This window comes from Dermacentor albipictus, chromosome 6 (genome assembly GCF_038994185.2).
Source record: "Dermacentor albipictus isolate Rhodes 1998 colony chromosome 6, USDA_Dalb.pri_finalv2, whole genome shotgun sequence".
In the NCBI taxonomy this organism is placed as follows: Eukaryota; Metazoa; Arthropoda; class Arachnida; order Ixodida; family Ixodidae; genus Dermacentor; species Dermacentor albipictus.
Window position 1 is genome coordinate 44,619,534 of NC_091826.1, and position 19,585 is coordinate 44,639,118.

The 19,585-nt window shown below is 44.2% G+C and overlaps 1 protein-coding gene across 2 annotated transcripts in view; it reads left to right on the forward strand.

Annotated features, from left to right (window-relative positions):
- The first annotated feature begins 2,824 nt into the window (after nt 1-2,824).
- Nucleotides 2,825-19,585, forward strand: part of mib1 (mind bomb 1) — a 638,149-nt gene continuing 621,388 nt past the window's right edge. For both annotated transcript variants that reach the window (XM_070540424.1, XM_070540425.1), the window contains exons 1-6: nt 2,825-3,231; nt 8,089-8,260; nt 11,171-11,405; nt 14,430-14,496; nt 17,296-17,426; nt 19,233-19,309. In XM_070540424.1, coding sequence (XP_070396525.1) covers nt 2,991-3,231; nt 8,089-8,260; nt 11,171-11,405; nt 14,430-14,496; nt 17,296-17,426; nt 19,233-19,309 — 923 coding nt within the window. In that variant the 5' untranslated portion in view covers nt 2,825-2,990. The remainder of the gene's footprint in view (nt 3,232-8,088; nt 8,261-11,170; nt 11,406-14,429; nt 14,497-17,295; nt 17,427-19,232; nt 19,310-19,585) is intronic.

Consider the following 19,585-nt stretch of genomic DNA (forward strand, 5'->3'; position numbering starts at 1 on the left):
GAGCCACGATGAACGCGGTCAAGCGGTAGCGAGAGCGCCTCCCGTAACGGACAAGCGCGGGGACGCCAGAGGTCCTCGACTGAGACGGCGACTTGGTCGAATCGGTCATCCTGCGCGCAGAGAGCTTTCTACTAAAGATGTTCTATAGGAGACTCTGCGAGCCCGTCCGCCGCCAACGTATTCGTCTTCTTCGCTGCATGCAACCGCTACGTTCGTGCTGCACGTGCAGCCTTAGATTAGATTGCACCGAATTAGATTTGGATTGGATTCGTTGGCTCACCCTTTCTTAATTTTGTCGTGCCGTTTTCGACCATCCTTTTCTATAATATAAACAAAAGACCTCGACCAAAAACGTCCCAGCAAGAGAGTCTGGCAAGTCTCAGAGCGCGCTAAATGTTCCACGATAGTAGCTTTCTCAAGAGGGGCAAGTTCACTTCTGCCGCATCTTCTTTTTGCCATGCGCGACCCACGCAAGCCTGGGCCACGCGCAAGAAGCTAATCGATTTATCCGTCATTGTGGAAGCTTCCTACTTGTTCAGCTTGCCCCCCTGTCCATTTTTGCCCAGTAAACCATTTTGTAATTCCTTTCAACCCCGGCCTCATGTTCGGACCCAAGCACAGCATGGCATTAAAGCGACGACGACGACGATAGCGATGATTGATTAATGTAATGAAATAGTTATTTTCAATGGGACGTCACTTTAGCCTGATACGGGAAATTGGTAAGGGAAGAAAATGGTGCCGGGAGGCCGTTTTTTCGGGACTGTAAGTCGCGCTTTTAGGAGTGGCCCCTACAACCGGTGACCAATGCGGAAAGCTGGGCTAGTTGGTGTGTCATCGTTAATCAAAAGACTAGCGCATAAAACAGGGACACTGACAGAGAAGACGACAGGACAAGCGCTAAACATCAACTGAGGTTTTACTGCGAGAGAAGATACATATATACATTTCGCTGGTGCATGCGCACACGGGGTTAAAACAGTACAAACACAATCTAATCAAAATGTGGCAAACAAATCTGTAAGTACTGTCGGCCTCTGTAATCAAATCTGTAAACAAATCTGTAATCTGTCGTCTTCTCTGTCTGTGTCCCTGTTTTATGCGCTAGTCTTTTGATTAATGATTACAACCGGGGAGACAGACCGCATCCCATGGGAACATCCAGGAGAGATGCCAAGGTGGCGCGAAGGTCCCGCAGGTCACCCACCAGTGGGCGACTTGCAGTGAGCGACCTCTTCCATATCGAGGCGCTGTCTTCGTGCGGCTTCGCCTGGCGGACATTCCTACGATAAGAGCCTCCGTGACAGTTGTTGGGAGCGACCGTGTCGGCGTCAACGCGGTCGGAGTACTGCGGAGCGCTCGCATTGCGTCTGCGGGCTCCCAGCCTCAAGTTTGCCGCCAGTTGTCAGCGCCGCTTCCTCCCCTAGCGGAGAGCCACGTCACCACCGGACAGTGCGGCGGCCCTGCCCGACGGTTCTTTAATTCTATGGCCAGGCGCGCCCGATCAAGCTTTTGCAAACGTGCTCCTCGTTTCGCGGTTGTTTCGCGAGCGGTCGCAGGACGGCCGTGTAATTAGAATGTACCCCAGTGTAACTAAGGCGGCGGGTGTTGTTGCGTGGTGAACTGCCACAACTGTAACAAAAACACACGGGCCTTGCCTGCTGCCTGTCGTGTTCTACAGATTCCCGGGTAAAAGGTACGAAAAGGAACGCAGGCAGGCATGGAAAACTGCCGTCCCCGAATCAAGTGAATGAAGTTGGTTAGCTGGGATGTTAGATCGACAGCCCAGTAAATGCGTTGGTCGCGGTTTCGATCCCCGGACGGGGACGATTTTTTCTTCGAGTGCGAAGCTTTCTTTCTGAGAAAGCCGCATGCGATTTCTTTGTAGTAATTGGGTAAATGACAATTTCTTTCGCTTTCGTTGGCGACAAAGTAGTGTCGCTTGTCGGGCAGTGATGGCACTTTCTTTTGGAGTGCGCGAAATGGTCTGCCAGTGTCATTATGCGGATCACTCACGGTTATTTACGCGAACTGGTTCAGTCCACATCGGCATCTTTCTCTAGGCAGATTTTCACTGCTCATTTGACACTGGGTTTGTCGTGTCCATCCGTCCGCCCAGTCCGTTAAGCCGTCATGGTCATCGTGCATCGTTGATGAGATTGGATGAATTAAGGCAGGCTTACTGTTCTGAAATCCTGATCCTTTTAGAGCACAATAAGCTTAGTGCAGTGTACAACCTCCAGTTACTTAGGCTTGCATCAACTGGGTCTCTTCAACTTGTCGTCCCGGACTGTCTCTAAGGCCCCCCAAAACGCTTCATCCGCAACGCTGATTGGCTGAAAGCACCGCCTTGAGCAGTCCAAGGGCAGTACGGGACGACAAATGGAAGAGTCCTACTGACTCCACCATATGCTTGCAAGAAAGTTATTCGAAACGTGAGCACACATTCACGTAGCGTGCAGTTCGTCGAAAACGTTTAAACATGAAAGCACAGCCTTCGAGAACTCACTGGGAGCTGCGATGTGGACAGCAGCCGAGTTCGCCGACACCATCTTGTCTCACTCTGCAGCTACCACTGACCTACTAAGAGTCTGAGTGGGTAAATTCTACGTAATTATTTTCTTATTGAGTGGTATGTGCGTCTGAGGACTGGTTAAATTCGCGGTAGCGGCAAGTAAAATTTACTACTCACAATCTTGATTTGAAAATACGCGCCAAATTCTCTCGTCATGGAGCATGCGCAAAACGACTCTTCACGGGAAAATAAATTTCCGGACTATTACACCGTCGTTTTAGACGTCGATATTGATGTCTCGTTTATTGCGACGCCTAAAAGTGAGAGAAAAGCTTGCGCGGTCGGCGTCGGTTGGCGGCCAGAAAGGAAACACAGTTCGTCGTTTATACTCGGGAGTCTGGTCTGCGGCCTAGGATCCCGTGCCCTCGGCCGTAGCTATCCTTGGAAGAGGAGCATGCCCTACTATTTTTGAGGCATGGATCAGTGTGGACCATCGCGGACGAACCGGACGAATGTCATGGAAGGCGTCGGATCACGCGTGATCCGAGGTCCCGACTGGAAATGGGGCAAACAGGACGGCGGAGACGGACATCTGGGCACCGTGCGAAATTTCGAGTCATCGGAAGAAGTTGTCGTCGTCTGGGATAACGGCACGGCGGCCAACTACCGCTGCTCCGGAACGTACGATCTCCGCATCGTTGACAGCGCACCCACAGGTGGGTTTCGAGACGTTACGGTGTGCTCAAAGAACAACGGCTATTCGTACGCACTCTCGACTTGAACGCTGAACCTTCTTTTTTTAAGCATTCACACCACTTTCACTTTCTTTCGAGTTACCGGTCTCACTTAACCGAAGTGGCACCCACGTGCGCGCGCTGGGCTACTTTTTCAAGAAACGACGACGAAACTGATTCATCTTGTCGTTTCGCTGTGTGATTCTTACGGCGTCTTGAGCGCCTTGTTACTGTTTGTCAGCCAGGTTTTTACATCAGAAAAATCTTGTAGCTCGTATAGCAGTGCGATGCAGACACCTCAGTGGCTCCGCTTTGCGCATTCTTTACGGTTTATGTTACAGTTGAGGTCAACTTCCTTCAACAAACACTGTTGTCAGCTACAACGTTCTTTTCTTTTTGTTCAGAAAAAAAAAAAAAACAAGGCGCAGTATCGCCTCGTGAAGATCTGAGGTTTATGTTAGCTTTTATTCGTTGGCTCTAGAAAGGAATGTGACAAATTTTTCACCGCTGCGTCGTCGCAAAAACGAGCTGTCGCTCTCGAAAACAGCAGTTTTCATTCATTCGTCGTCGCGTACCTTTAGCTTCACTTGGTGGCGGTGTTCCAAATCACGTCGGTACGTCCGTAAACATGTTCTCAAAGTTCGTTTTGTCTTTGACAACGCCAGTCATTATATGAGATTGTGTTTATATAAAGCACATGACAAGAAGCGAGGACAGGTTTCGCGCCGTTCTGTTTTGCTTACGTCCAGTCCAAATCCACACCGAGACACCCGGATGTGCCCCAGTGCAGTAGTAGCTGAAGGTTGCAGGCGTGACCTCGTAAGCGATGTTTACCTGCTGTGAGTCGTTCCGGCTCACTTGCAGCTTCGAATGAAGGTGCACTATGTGCCTTGTGCACTGGCGCTATGCCCATTAAATGTTCCCATGCATGCCCTCTAGTATTTTCAGTCACAGTGTTGAGAGGCACATTGCTTTTGAATGTTCTGCCTAGTGATGACTGTAAACGTAACTTGCTGCTAACCAAAAGCAACACCGTAAGCTACTTTAATAAGGAGAGTAATGTAGGTTGCACCTTGTCCTGTTCCCTTCTTGTGTCATCCTGCTTGCATTGAAATTTATTATTAATTGTCATAAACTAGCCTGCCGAAGCTCTCTGCAAAAACGTGGTATTTCAGAGGTACACTCTACACGGTTTGATGAGAAGTTCGAGGTGTAGCTCTGTATCACTGTTGTCAGTTAGTGGTCTTCTCGCATCAGAGGGCCTTCAACTTAATATAAATCAGCGCATTTACTTGTAACAGACAGTAGGTTCTTTTCATGATATATTGTAGCATCTATTAGGAGTGAATATCCATTGTAAATTATTTTTGTAAATATGATGATTGCTCTGATGTGACTTTAGCATACATGCTTCGAGCCCAAACATTTTTCTGCAATGTTTGCATGGTGTTTTCAGAAACATGCATAAATTTTGAGGCCTTAAGAGCACTCAGCGGTAATTAGGCACTGAAAGGGTTAGAGCAGCATCAGAGCTTATATAAAGGTTGCTGCTTGAACTTCTAAAGGCAGAAGCATATCTATGCATACCCAATGAGGAAAGGGGTCCATCTGTAATGTAAGACGATTGCTTTCAAGATAGGTCCCGCAGCAGCGAGCTAATTGGCCTTTGTGCTGCCTTTAGGTTCAACGTGGATTAAAATGCAGGAACACAGCGCACATGAAGCTGTCAGTACTCGGTGCACTCTGTCTCCATGACAGAATGCTTTCAAGATAGGGCCTGTGTAGCATGCTATACGCTGCTGGGGTATGGTCGATAACGGTTTGCATTGAGAGGTGGCAGCGTCATCGACCTGCTACGTACGAGGCCTACCAGACATGACACCGTTTAATTGCATCACTTGCTACCGCACGCATTGGCCAGTGCGCGTCTTCCATGAAGCAGTGGCATCATCCAAACCCACCATCATCCAATTTGAAGGTAAAGAAGAAACACGACAAGAAGAACCAAACAAGCGACAGTGTACATAATAATTGTATATATTTGCTTCACTCACAAAATCTCTCTCGTCACTCTATCTCTCATCCACATCCTCTGGGAGTTATCTGTGACATGAGTGAACATTGCTACTACTCGCCTCTTCTTTGTCGTCTCATGCTGGTCTCGGTTAACATTTCGGTGTTGCAACTGCGCTTCTCTGTTTCACGATTCCTTCCCGGTGTTTCTCGAAATTATGCTGAACACAGCTGCATATGATGAAAAAACAACGAGTGATTAGTAGAAAATGTTTACGCATCATTTAGATAACTCCCACCGGAGATTCTCCATGCAATCTTTTTAATGAGGCACTAATTAAGTCAGAACATCTGCTGTACCCTTTTCTACAGCATGATGGATTTCCCTGTATCTTTTACATCCATATGTGTACCATATGGATGCAAAATATATGTATCTGTAAAAAAATATATATGTACAATGTATATATATGTATAATGTTATGATGATGATGATGATTTGGAATTTTTATGGCACAGCAGCCGTGCAGCTTATAATGCATGTATAATGTATAATAAAAATATATATGTAAATATATATCTACATATAAATGTATGTATATCTATCTGTAAGAAACAAGGACTGATTGCTTGATTGTCATGCTGATATCTCCTGAACCAGGGAGTGATACAAGGAAACGGTTTTTTTACATGTGTGGAAATGGGAGATGGGAAGAAACTATGTTGGCAATGAGGGCTGTGGAATGCCTTTACATGTATTAACCGTGGCTGACTATCAAGTTTGCTTGTGCCATATCGCCATATTTCACAAAGGCTTTTCACGATGCTGATGCCTTCTTTGAGGAAAACGAAGCCGAAGGATCTCACAATAACCTGAGGAAAGTGTTGAAGGCATGCTAAAAACAAAAAGTAAGTTCAGCTGTATTTGTAAGTTGCCCTTCAACAAAACATGAAAAGCTACTGTTGCCATGAGAGGAAGCCTTATAAGCCAGGAAAGGTGCTAGATCAAGAAAATGGTGGCGATGCTGCCTTCGAGATCCCGCACCAACTTGCCATGACGTCATGGATTTTGATGACATCTGCCCAAGTCTGGCTCATTTGTTATCAGCAGAGACAGATTACATTGCATTCTAAAGCATCTAAAGATAGAACTTGGCAAGTTTTGAAAAAATTTACTAAGCCAAAAGAGCCCAAACATGAGAAGGCACATTCGAATTCATGATGTCACACTAACATGACGGCCCTGAGATTTTGGCGTGAAATTCAAAAAATAGAAGATTGCGTTTCATTGCCTGTTTCAATAATCAACCTCTTACCACATAATTAATAAAAATATAATGAACAAGGAATGCTTTATCAGTCTGAACTTAATGCTTTCTTTTAGTTAGTAACATCGTAGATTGGGCTAGCTGGTTTTGCACGATTCAAAGTCTAACAGTGCTACTTTGAAAGTCAGCTCTTGTCTTTGTTTGTCATTTGTTTTTGGTCTTGTTCATGAAGTCGCACTGTTATACTTTGAATTCTTTTCAGTATGCCTGTGATGTGACCACTGCAGTCACAGATAGAGACAGCTGGGAGTTTCACAAACATTTTTTTGCCGGTTTGCTCACTTGATTCTATGGAGGCTTAGAATCACTCTGTAGAGGAACAGCTGAGCCAACAGCAGTATGCTGGACGTCACAAAGCTGATCACGTGACAGTATTTGCTAGCTGCATGACAAGTTTGACAGGAAGTGGGACTTTTTGAACAAGTTTCAGTCAAACTTGTGTCGTTCACTAAACCTTATGTTTGTGTGGTGCAGATATGTCCCCAATGCTCCAGTTAGCAATTTTTCACCGAAAGTAAAAATTTGCCCGGCTGTCTGTTTGGCATTGCTGTAGAAAAAATAATAAATGATTATATAGAAAGTTCTGTCCATTTATTTTGTCGTGGTGAATTAAGTACATCAGTGCATTCCATTTGTGACTGGTTCATGGAAAAAAAATGATGTTTGAATAAACTGGTTTGACAAAACTATTCATTATAACTTGTATAATGAGTAGAATGCTTTCAGTAGCATTTGTAGTTTTCTATAAGGGTGAGTCAAATGTAAACTGTAAATTTGTTACAAAAAGAGAAAAACCTGGGTGCGCTGTTACCAACCAGAAATGCACAATGGCGCCATTCCTCATCACCCAAACCATAGAAGTTTCATGAGCAGGGAAGGTTACTGTGCTGATCCTCTTTTGGGATGAAAAAAAGTTGTAATCTTGGAGCACTATACATTGCGAGAGACCCATCTCGAGAAACTACTGTCACTAGCGACATGTAATCTGACCTCCTAAGAAATCATCTTCGGCCTGCAATCAAATCGAAACAACGTGAATTGTTATCTGCAGCTGTGCTCTTGCAGCATGACTGCACAGCCACATACAGCCAGTGAAACCGTTGTGACAATAACATACCTGAAGTTTGAGTGTCTTCCACACTCACCAGACCTTGCCCCGAGTGGCTTTCGCATGTTTGGACCACTTGAAGAAGCCTTGGTTGGCAAGGAGCTCCATTCTGACGAAGAGATATGCCACGCAGTGCACGAGTTGTTGCACACACTCCCATATGAATTCTTTTCTGCAGGAATTCGGGTACTTTGTAAGAGCTGGCAAACATGCCTTGAACGGGGAGGAGATTAATGTTGAAAAGAAATACAGCTTTGTGGTTTTCATTTGACTCGCCCCCTATTTACAAAAATTTTTGTTTGTCTTCACTTGGTCGTGATGAATTAAGCACATTTTCATCGTACATTAGCTTCCGTGAATAAATTAACACTTTGCCACGTCCCTGTGCAGGCATCAAGCACGAGGGAACCATGTGCGACACCTGTCGGCAACAGCCCATCTTTGGAATCCGGTGGAAGTGCGCCGAGTGCTCCAACTATGACCTGTGTTCCATGTGCTACCATGGGGACAAGCACCAACTTCGGCACCGCTTCTTCCGCATCACTAACCCGGGCAGCGAACGGTGAGCTGTGGGCAGCAAATGGTGAACCTACTACTCAGCTCGATGTTGTGGACTCGATCATGGCTGTGGCGGCCACATAAGGATGGGGACAAAAAGCAAAAGATGTTTTTGTGTTGAGATTTAGGCGCACACCTAAAAGCGTAGTTACTGTACTGACTCTAGAGAAAAAGCGGTGCGAGAAAAGTGGCAACCGGAAGGGGCTGCCATTTTGCTACCTCTGATTTTTGTAACACTAAATATAATCAAAATATGATGATAAAACAAGCTTTTACACTGAAGTACTATAGCGCCAAACAGATGACACAAGAAGAAGAGACACGTACGAGCGCTTCTTGTGTCGTCTGTTTGGCGCTATAGTACTTCAGTAATGCACCAACTAGCCCAACAAAAAGTTTTGCTGAAAGCTTTTACACGCATCACACATGTGTGGAAATTGTGTAAAATTCATTCCATGTAGTTTTGAGAAATATCTGATGGCTATTTATAAAGTTTAGATGAAAAACGTGTGGGGTGTGAAAAGGATGTGCTTGCAGGTGCCAGAACTAGATGGCGCCACCATACTGAGGGAGACTCAGGAGCGCGCTGATTGCCTGTCTGGTCTGAATCACAGCTTGTCGTCTGTCGTCTGTCTTGTCATTGTCTGTGTCGTTTGTGCCTGTGTGGTGTCGCTGAGTAGCAACATGACGGCATCGTTGTGGTTGCCCATTTCAATGTATGAGCGCTATGACGAGCTTTTCTTCTAAAGTCGGTTATATTAACTGTATGCTTAAAAAAGCCCTAGGGGGTGAAACGTAATCTGGAGTCTCCCACTACACCGTACGTGCCTATTAATCAGATCGTGCTTAAAAGAGCCCTAGGGGGTGAAACGTAATCTGGAGTCTCCCACTACACCATACGTGCCTATTAATCAGATCATAGTTTTGGCACGTAAAACACACAAATTTAACTAAAACTTCTTATGGGTTATTTTAGGTCCAAAATTAAATATTACTGCCAAGGTGGGAGCCTCCTGTTAATAAGGGATGCACATTAGTAATTTGTGCAGCTAGTAAATGCAGCGCAGGCTTACAAACATGAGAAATGAATACAGCAGGTAAATATGAAAAAATAAGTGATGTAATAATAACATCGCAAATAATTAGCACCAAAACAAACCGACAATAAATAAAAAAATAACTGTACATAGATTTCAGGAAGAATATGATAGAATGATTTATAACACAGTAAAGGAAGAGATAGCACCATGATATATATATTTCACTCCAATTACTCGGCATTTCCATGACTAGACACTGATACTTAGTGTTTAACATTGTCCATAAAAACAATAGCTATTTGCCAAATCTGACGTAAACTTCTCCAGAGACTGCTAAAAAAAGCTGTCTGAAGTTTGATGTTGCTTATATAAAATTCCAGCTTTCCAGTGTTTCAGATAAGGCCAGGGTTCAATCCCTTGCAACGGCAGCTTGATTCCAATGACAGTGGAATGCAAAACCGCTGGTGTGCTTATTTAATTTAAATGAACGCTAACAAAATCCAGGTGGTTGACACTGACCCTTTTTATGATTGCAAAGATGACTTTCCCGTGGGGCAGCTTTTAAGGCTCATGGTGGCATAGTTGATATTTCAGTTGGTGCATATGAGTGCAGCTTGGCGTGTCTCGTGAGATAGAAATTGTGCATGTGGGTTGAGTGAGGAAACCATGCGTAAGAGACAAGCCCCAGAATGTGCAGCTGGCTCTTTCTTTTTTTCATTGGAACCATCAGTGGTGCCACCAATAGTTCGACAGTAGTGCAATGCATGAAAGCGCACTTGCGAATGAGGAGAAGGACTATTTGTTTATTTGTCAATTAATTAATTGATTTACTTATTTAAGGAATACCTTTATAAGTGTCAGTGGAGGCATCGTGGAAGGGGTGCAGTCCATAAAATGCTACTAGTCTGACAGATTGAAAAAAAAGAAAACATACAACACTGTCAAAGGTACACTTATCAAAGTGTGAATGATAATAATGATTGCAGTAAGTGCATTATATGAAGCATGCACATTCACAGCAAGAGAGCCAGATTGACATACAATAATGCCGACACATCTTTGTAAAAAAATTTTTCCCCATTATACAGTGACAAGAAAAAGAGCAAGAAAAAAGAAAAGAAAACATAGAAACACGCACATACCCTTCAGGTACTAATTAATGCTTTCCATTGAGTATCTAATTTCACCTGATTTCGTGCATATTGAGAATCATGACAACTGTACGACTACAGAACAGATGAGGAATTTCTAATTCTCTAGTGAGTTTCGTCAAGTTTGCAGAATGTGGATTATATACGAGAACAATCTACACGAAAGCCATTTATTAGAATGTCAATTATTTAGCGTCTGATATACTTTGAAAGCATCCATCCAGCCGCTTGAAAAAAGTGTCTGATGTAAGACATTGTGAAAAACAATGGCAGTGTAGAATCCTCTAGATATCGCATTCTTAGATCGAGAGCAACCAGCCCACTTCCTTCTAACTGAATTTACTAGAAAAATTAACACGTCATTAAAACTTGTAGCGCAGGTCCAATCGGAAGTGTTTCAAGACGTATGTGGCTTCTTTTAAATATCATTCATTAGTGCTTTTGGTTTTGATGCGCTAGCTTTGAGTGCACAATTTTTAATTGAGAGAGGTATGACATAGTTATGGGAAAAAGAAGCTATGGTAAATGATGCAGGGTATCCATGAACCTTTATTAGCAAAATAACTAGCTAGGCTGTTGCTGAATGTATCGTAGTTGTTATTGCCGAGCTCTCCACCATAGCTTCTTTCATAGCCCGCATGTTTTTTGGGGCCGCATGTTTTTTGGGGACGTTGTGCCCCGTAATTTGATGTCCTCTAACTCATGCGGTGCATTTGTTCACAGGGCACTCATGGAGCCTCGTCGTAAGAGCAAGAAGATGGGAGTCCGCGGCATGTTCCCCGGAGCGAGAGTCGTCCGAGGCGTCGACTGGCAGTGGGAGGATCAGGACGGCGGTAACGGGCGCCGGGGAAAGGTCACCGAGATCCAGGACTGGAGTGCAGCTAGTCCACGTAGCGCCGCTTATGTGGTGTGGGACAACGGGGCCAAGAACCTCTACCGCGTCGGCTTTGAAGGCATGGTGCGTGAACATTGTCGCTTTGTAGTGATAGGGGACGACCAGCAATGCTGCCAGAAGTGCCAAATTAGGAATCAAACTTTATAGGGTCTCTTCGCTTTCGCTGCACTTTCTGCGATAGTTCAGGGAGTTCAACACTTTTGTCCTTGATTTGACGGTGTATTGAAGGCTGCCTGCACTGTGTTCTTCGATTTGACACTATGCAAAGACATTTAAGCACGAGTTCGTGGTTCTCCTGTATTCATCACTTGGGAAGTGCAGGCGTCGTGAAAGCTCTCATTAGCAGATGACATAGGACAGCGCTAGTTTATTCACGATGCATGAGGGCAAGTGTCTCCCGTTCTGGTTACAGTGGTTAATCTAGCAGGCATAAGGGCGTGAGGTGCAACCTCGATGCCTCAATGGTTGTCGGGGCATGCTAGTAAAGACTTCTAATACACTAAATTGCATTAGATCATGTTGATTTCTCTAGAGATACGTTTTGCTAATGAAAAAAACTAGTGTCCGGCCACCATTTCGGAACCACGATGTGACGCTGTCACAATATTGATTATCGTGAGAATAAAAAAAAATGCTCCGTGTTGGTAGCTGCCTGTATGTCGTGAAAACTTAACTATGTGCAGTAGCGACAGTGCTCATTTGTTTCTACACTTTTCTGCTCGATTTGCAAGGCCACGGGGAATTCAGAGGCAGCGCCTTACTTGCATGACGCAAAGTTCTGCAGCACCATGCTTGGGATTCTGAGAAAGGGTTCGGAAAGTGTAGTCAAATCAGAGAGGCACTTTATTGAAGTGAATGTGTGCCGAGAACCACAAATAGCACTCAAATTGCAATGATGGTGGTGAGCACCATCGTCCGTTGTTGAATCTGAAGCAATGGACGAACATGTCTGCCATTTACTCATGTACCACTGTACATTCCAGAGCTGTCACTGGTGAAGGCATGCATTAGAATATGCACAACACAACACTAATTGCTTCGCATGCTCGATCTGATCAAAGGCTTCTCTTTCGCCGTAAAAGTGGCAGCAACATTCGTGAAATTTTGGATACAGTAGTTGTAGTGATAACTCGATAACAGTGATAATCTGGTATAAACAGATTCCAATACAAAGTAAAACGATGCGTGGAAATGTCCAATTCATTGCGGGCAACTCTGTGGCTGTGCTATTTTGCTGCCAAGCACGAGGCTGCGGCTTCAATTCCCAACTGCAGTGGCGATGTCCCAGTGAAGGTGGAATGCAAAAAGCACTCCAGGAACTTGAGTGACAAGAATTGGGGGGAAACCTAGCGGCTCGACTTCTTGTTAGGAGCTACCATGGGAAGCTGTCGGACAATGAGGCCAATGAAAACCATAGGGGAAATTAGCCACATTTTTAAACTGAAATATAGAATCAGTAAGGAAAAGGAAAATGAAAGCAGACGAAGGTACCCTGCTGCTAGTAGTTGAAGCATACGTTCACGTACTACCTGACGCCTGCAGTTGAAGCTATGTTCCCCATCCGCTGCTATGGCTCGGACTGGTGCTGGCTTACATTCCCAAACCAAGGTTTGCTGCACATGTGCAAATACAGTTTTAACCTCGAACATTTTATAACTTCTTTTCCGTGTATTTTGATTCTCAGTATAATGAAGTGCCTTTGCACGTAATTTCAATATAATGAAATTTTACCGGTGCTGTAAAGGAATACCGAGACAATAAATGGAAACTTCCGCAGATGCAGCTGCTCAAGCGGTTGAATTACAAACGGCTGCTTGCGAACACACCTCTCAAATTGTGCCATGCGACCAACAGTGACCATTAAAAGGGAGCAAGGCTGTGTTCTATACAAAGTCCAAGTGTGATAAGATCCTATCATGCCCTGCACGCTGTATGCTATGCATGTGATTGAAAGCTTGCAATGGTGAGCTAAGGTTGGGGTGCCTTAATGAGCACTATCTTCCCGTGCGAGCAAGGGAAGATGGGGGAAGGGAGCGAGTTCACGGTAATACGGTCAAGCTTGAGGATGGGGGGGGGGGGGGGGGGGGCATGCAGGTAGCCGTGGGTTTCCTTTTTTTAGTCCAGCTGTGGCTTCTCATTGCTGTCAGCGGGTCTGAGTGCATATGCTGCCCGCGCTCCCTATTCTTGAGGTAATCTGCCATGTGTGTAAAGGATGGGTGTTCAAATGGCATGGAAACATGTGTGCTATCTTCCTGCCCGTTGAGTGCTGGATTTTGTGTAATTCTGAGTTTTGGAGATGTGTTGAAGCGACATGCAGATGAAGCATTTACTCTTTGCTGCCGGCACTTTACATGATATCGTCGTGCCACTGCGGGCGACATACGTTCGTGACTTTACATATTTGGCATAATAGGTCAGATTTCCATATTTTGAAATTTTGATATAACGAAGCAAATTGCTTATTTTACTGACTTCGTTGTATTGAGATTTAACTGTACTACCCAAGAAAAGGGATGCAATGCCGCTGCCATAGCCTATTTGGTAGAACATCACATGCATCATGCAGAGGTTGTGGGTTCAGCTCCCACTGCCGGCAAATTGTAATCTACTTCTGCTTTGTTTTTCCTTATTATGGGTTCTACTTATAAATTTGAAAAAGTTCATTTATGTCCTGCTATGGCTCTTGTCGGTCTTGTCGGTCTCATTATCTGTCTGCTATGTATGGTAGTTCAGATCGTGCACTTTCACTTATGTGAATGTAGAAGAATCCATGGTGATTGAAATTAATTCAGGGCCCTCCATAGCGCTTTACCTGACAGCTCAGGTTTTGTTGTGGAATGGTAAGCCCTGTCACTTGAGTCAAACAATCAGTCAATCAATCAATCATCATAAATGCATCTATTAGTTTCCTTCTACCACTTGTACCACGTGCTTGTCCGTAACGTAACGTTCCGTAACGTTTACCACGAGTATGTTGAGTTAGTGGCAAAGTTACGTTACTTGCAGCTCTTGGTGTTACGAGTTGTTGTTGAGCATCAGTAAATGCCAGTCATTTCACACAGGTCTCTTGCTTTTTCTTGCTTTCAGGCTGACCTCAAAGTTGTGAACGATGCAAAGGGTGGTACAGTCTACAGGGACCATCTACCCCTCTTAGGTAAATTGTTCACGTTTCGGGGGGATCACTGCAGTCTGCCCTGTGATGTAGTGCTCTTGTGCTGGTTGTCTTTGTTGAAAAAATTCCTTTTACAATAGAAACTTGTCAATATTCTTTGGAAAAAAAAACCATGAGAAAAAGCATGTCAACTGGGCAAATGTACAATCCAAAGTCACTAAAACATTCAAGAGTCAAGTATAGTGGACATCTACGTAATGTGAATCATTGTAGCAAGAGATGCCGATGCACGTCAAGCTGGTTGAGCCTGAGACACGTAGTGTCGTTTTCACAGCTTCGGCAAGCTTACGTTCATGCTCCTGAAATTTGGCCTGGGTCAGCAGCTTCTTTGAATGGGGCATTTTGGTGAATTGTTTTGACATGCCCACACTGTGTGAATCGTTGCGGTGTGATATGCCAACATACGTCGAGCTGGTGGGTGTCAGAGTGACCCATGATGTGCATCATTTTTTTTTATTGCATAGTGTTTCAAGATGGCATTGGGAAACCAAAATAAAATTGAGCTTCTGGGCGACACCGGAATACGATGCCACCAGAGTAAAACATGGCACTTGCTTCACGCCGCCTGCAGCAGGGAACGGTGCTGCATTTGAGTTATCATCCATAAAAAAAGTGTGCAGTACACTAATAACAGCACTACACCCCATGCGCTTTGAAGATGCTTATCGCAATAGGGTTGGCGGTGATAGCTGCGAATGCGACGTGTGCCAACTCTGTAGGAGAGTTTGTTGTTACCGGAATAGGAAGCTGAGTGTGCGCTTGCATTTTCGCCTGACAGGGTTGAGTGAGTATTTTGAGGGAGCTGCTGCTGAGGCGGGTGGCTACTGGTCTCGATTGCGCATTCCTCACGCCTTTTCTTGTTTATATGGGATCTAGCAGCTGAAAGACGTATCACACAGTTGCAGTTTGGCAATGAAGTGAATGTTGCTGCCGAAGGATAGCATTTTATTGGAACGTATGGAGTGGTAGAAAAGCATAACTATATTGGTCACTTTTAGTGCTTTCAATTGCAAGCATTGGCTCTAGAGAACCACAGATAATGGGATGATATCAACAAGGTTCTATTGTGTAACTTCTTGCAATGAGTTAAGAGCTAGCTTAACCCACTAGGGTTGCAGTGCTTGTTGCGTTGGAAGTTTTAGTTCAGAGCAATCGTTGAGTTATGCATCCACTGACTACAGCTTTTAATGTTAAATCAGAGTGCTTTACAATTGTCCTGTAGTCGTGTATTTAATATTTAGTGCCATGTGTCACTGGTCACCCAAGGCTACTTGTACCAGTTTGTTACCATGATATGTAGGCAAACACAATACATTGTATATATTATGTTTGTATGTGCTGCTTTCTTTTCAGGCTTTACATGCTTTAGAAGATTATTGAAACTGTGGTGACTTGTAAAGTGCCCGCTGCTTAGAAAAAAAGTAGGCGTTAAAAAGTATGAGTGCAAGAAGGGAAGAACAAGAGACATGTTTAGACAAAAAAAAAAAAAAGACCCTTAACATGCACCAACTGCTAGACTATACCTGAATGCTATAGCTGAAGAAACAGCACTTTTGAACAGGACAAGAGGAGACAACAAGCATGAGCGATGACTGGCAACAATAAACGTTTATTGGTGTCCAAGTGCACCAAGCTTGCTGCTTCAATATGCGTCGTCTTCCCGTGTGCCCAATGTTTGAGGTCACATGATCTGATTTATGGAGACCTAGCGCAGCTGAAATTGGAAGCAAGAGGCAGCACGGAACATATGGTTTGGGGCGTGCATGCGGGCTCACCACTCTTGGCGCTCTTTATCATGCCAGCATTGTGATCGTAAATGCTCGTGGCCATGGAGTGTTCATGTTCATGAACTTTGTTCATGTGTGCCTTTCGATGAATGACACCACATTTTGTAGTTAATAAGCAGATGTGTAGTGCACCTTACACTACCCATAGAACTACGAGCCTTACTTTGTGTACAAGTACAATACGCTGCTTTTGCTATGTATGGTTTGCCTTTTGGGCAGGCAAGACTGCGACGTTTTTTAGTGACTTCATATCGTATGTTTTCTCAGATACAATAACACCTTGTTAATTTGAAGTGTGTGGGACCACGAAAACTCTTCAAATTAAGTGGATTTTCGCTTTACCTGAAAACAAGACGAAAAAAAATCAGAAGAACAAGGGTGAAACTGCGTGACACAAGCACGTCGCATTTATTTTTTGTGTTGCTGGACTAGTTGAAGTAGTCATTGATGTGGGATTGCTTGGTGGGGTAGTTCACAGCACCAAGGTTCGTGATCTTTAGCCCTATAATCATGTGTGGCGTCACAATCACGACCGCTGCACTCAAAAAAGCCGAAGACCACGTTCAGGGACTCGATAATCATCGCTTCAGTGGGCACATGAGTGGGCTCATTATGGTCTCTGCCGTCGCCTACTGGCACACTGTAGGCACTGTTGGTGACTTCGTCTTTCACATTAGTATGCGATGTACACTAACAGGCCTAACGAACATTTGTAACTTCTGAATGAACTTGGTAACTGTTCATTGGGGCGGGTCTGTCTTCAGGATGAGTATTCGGGTATACATAGTGTGCAACCAACGTGTTGCAGAACAGCTGTGCCAGAAATGTACTTGTGGTAGAAGTATAGTATTGTTGTACTGGGGGGGGGGGATGCTGTTTTCCTCACGCGACTCTACTTTAAGACTATTCGTATGTCAGTAGGAATTATCACTTCTTACTTCCTTTTCCTATTTCTTCGATCTTCATCCTTTTGTTTTTCGTTTTTCACTCGCAGGAGAACAAGGCCCTGGCCGTTCCGGAGGCGTGGGCTTCCAAGTGGGTGACCAAGTGAACGTAGACCTGGATCTAGAAATTGTTCAATCACTACAGCACGGCCACGGCGGGTGGACAGATGGAATGTACGAGGTGCGTGGAACATGTACCAACGTTGTCGCAAGGCCTTCAGGTCGTTGCTGTTCTGGGGCTGTATTGTCGCTCGAACACTTTCGGTGACACCTTCCGTTCAACATGATATGACAGCCCATGCGATTCTCCTTTGGAGCAATGACTATCCTGTCCACTTGCTCATTCATCGAGAGCGTGCTGAAAGTGATGGTACAGCAGTCCTCTGCAAATCTGATTCTTGTTCACTCAATCTTTAGTTAATTCAACTCCTGTTTGCAGTTAGTTTGAATCTAGCTGAAGGTCCCAGCCAGCGACCATACATCTCTATGGGCCAGCACTTGGCCCCTCAGCTGAAACGTTTCTCGTTTGACCACTGTCGGTCATGTCGTCTCAATTTTCTTGTGAACCTCTTGTATTGTTTGGATTGATAGGCCATCAGCGTAAGAGTGAATCTATTATAACCAGCTCTGACTACGCACTAGCTTCACAAAATACCACTGAAATGCAGCTCCCACTTGGTGCTGTGGCCTGTGAATGAAATGCAATGTTGTGACAGCGTATTTGCGTGTGTGGTTAAACATGTGGTTATCCCAGCAGCTATTGCATTGCGCTGCTGAGCTCAAGGTCCCAGATTCAATTTCAGCTGCGGCACCCACATCGGGATGGGGGCGAAATGCAAGAACGTTTATGTACTTCGATATAAGTGTGCACGTTAAAGCACCCCAGGCGATCGTAATTAATCCAGAGTCCCCCACTATGGCCTGCTTCATAATCAGATCGTGGTTCTGTCACAAATCCCAAAATGTAACTTTTTTTTTTAAATGTTGAAAATGTATTACATTTCATCTGTTGCAAGGGCTAGTGAAAGGCTCAAGCACTCAAACGTATTGGTTATTTATTCTGAAACTTGGGGAAGATTGCTTAAGAAGGATTTCAGTTGTCTTAAATGCTTTCTTGCAGGTGTGATAGTGAAACAACCACACAGACTTAAAAAACATATTGTTTTGCAGTCTTCTTTGTGTTGTCGCATCTACATATTGCTTCTCAAATCTGGCTTGCTCTGCAGTGCATAAATTGATGTTTTGGACAGCACATTATTTTGGTACGTTGTGGCAGGCATCAGAGCATGCTTAGAAATTGACTCATGCTGGCAAGTCGGATAAAACTTTTGTGTAGGGATCCTTTGAAGGGATGCTACAAAGAAACACTAAATTAGTTTAATCTTGCAAAGTATTCTTTCAAAACTCCATTTTTGTTAATTTCACGATAATATGTCGATTACTAGAAGAGAAGATGAAGACCAAATTTCGATTTCCTTGTGTTTTGCTCTCAAACCCCAGTGCCAGCGTAACGTTGTGGATGTCACCATATGTTCTCATAGTTGGGCCTTTGTAGCTTAGTGAAAGCTCTTGAAACTTGCCAAAGGGTCTTTGACCCTTTTATAAGCAAACATAGTCCATTTTTTTCACCAGGGAGCAGTTGACTAAACCGGAACGGAAGCCATCAAAATCTGTGATGTTACAGCGACTTGTTGGGGGAAACTTCAAGTTGGTGTCGCCACCCACCTTTTGTTTGTGCGGCTTTTCTGGCTTGCCGAGCTACTAACTGATGGTATAAGAGTGACTTTTTTGATATTGTAGAATGGTAATTTACAGATACAGCTAAAATTGTTTTCCTCTTTAGGGTCCCTAGCAAAGCTCTTGAGTCGCAACAGTCAAGTCCATGGTCATGAGACATTTGGCTAAGAACAAGCTCTGTTGATAAAATCTTCTGTTCTTTTATTATAATTGTTGTTAATGCATTTGTCTTTTTATTTCTTTTTTGCAGTGTCTTGGAACAACAGGCACAGTGATTGGAGTTGATGAAGACCACGACATAGTGGTCTCCTATCCAAGTGCAAACAGGTACGAAGCGAGGTGGAGCTTGTGTTTGTTAATTCGATAATGCCGTCTTGAATAGCTCTTCAGTTTCTTCTTTTTTTACTTTGCCACACTTTCTTATATTGATTATTCAGCAATTCCACCAAGAAAATGTAATGTTTGAAAGGTTGTGTTTAAGTGTTCCTTAATTGTAACACCACCAACGTGTTTGGTGCTTAGTCAGCATGCTGTTTAATATCTGCTACAGGGAGCAACATGCAACACCATGTGAAATTGTGTTGTCACTTGGTAAGGCGTAGA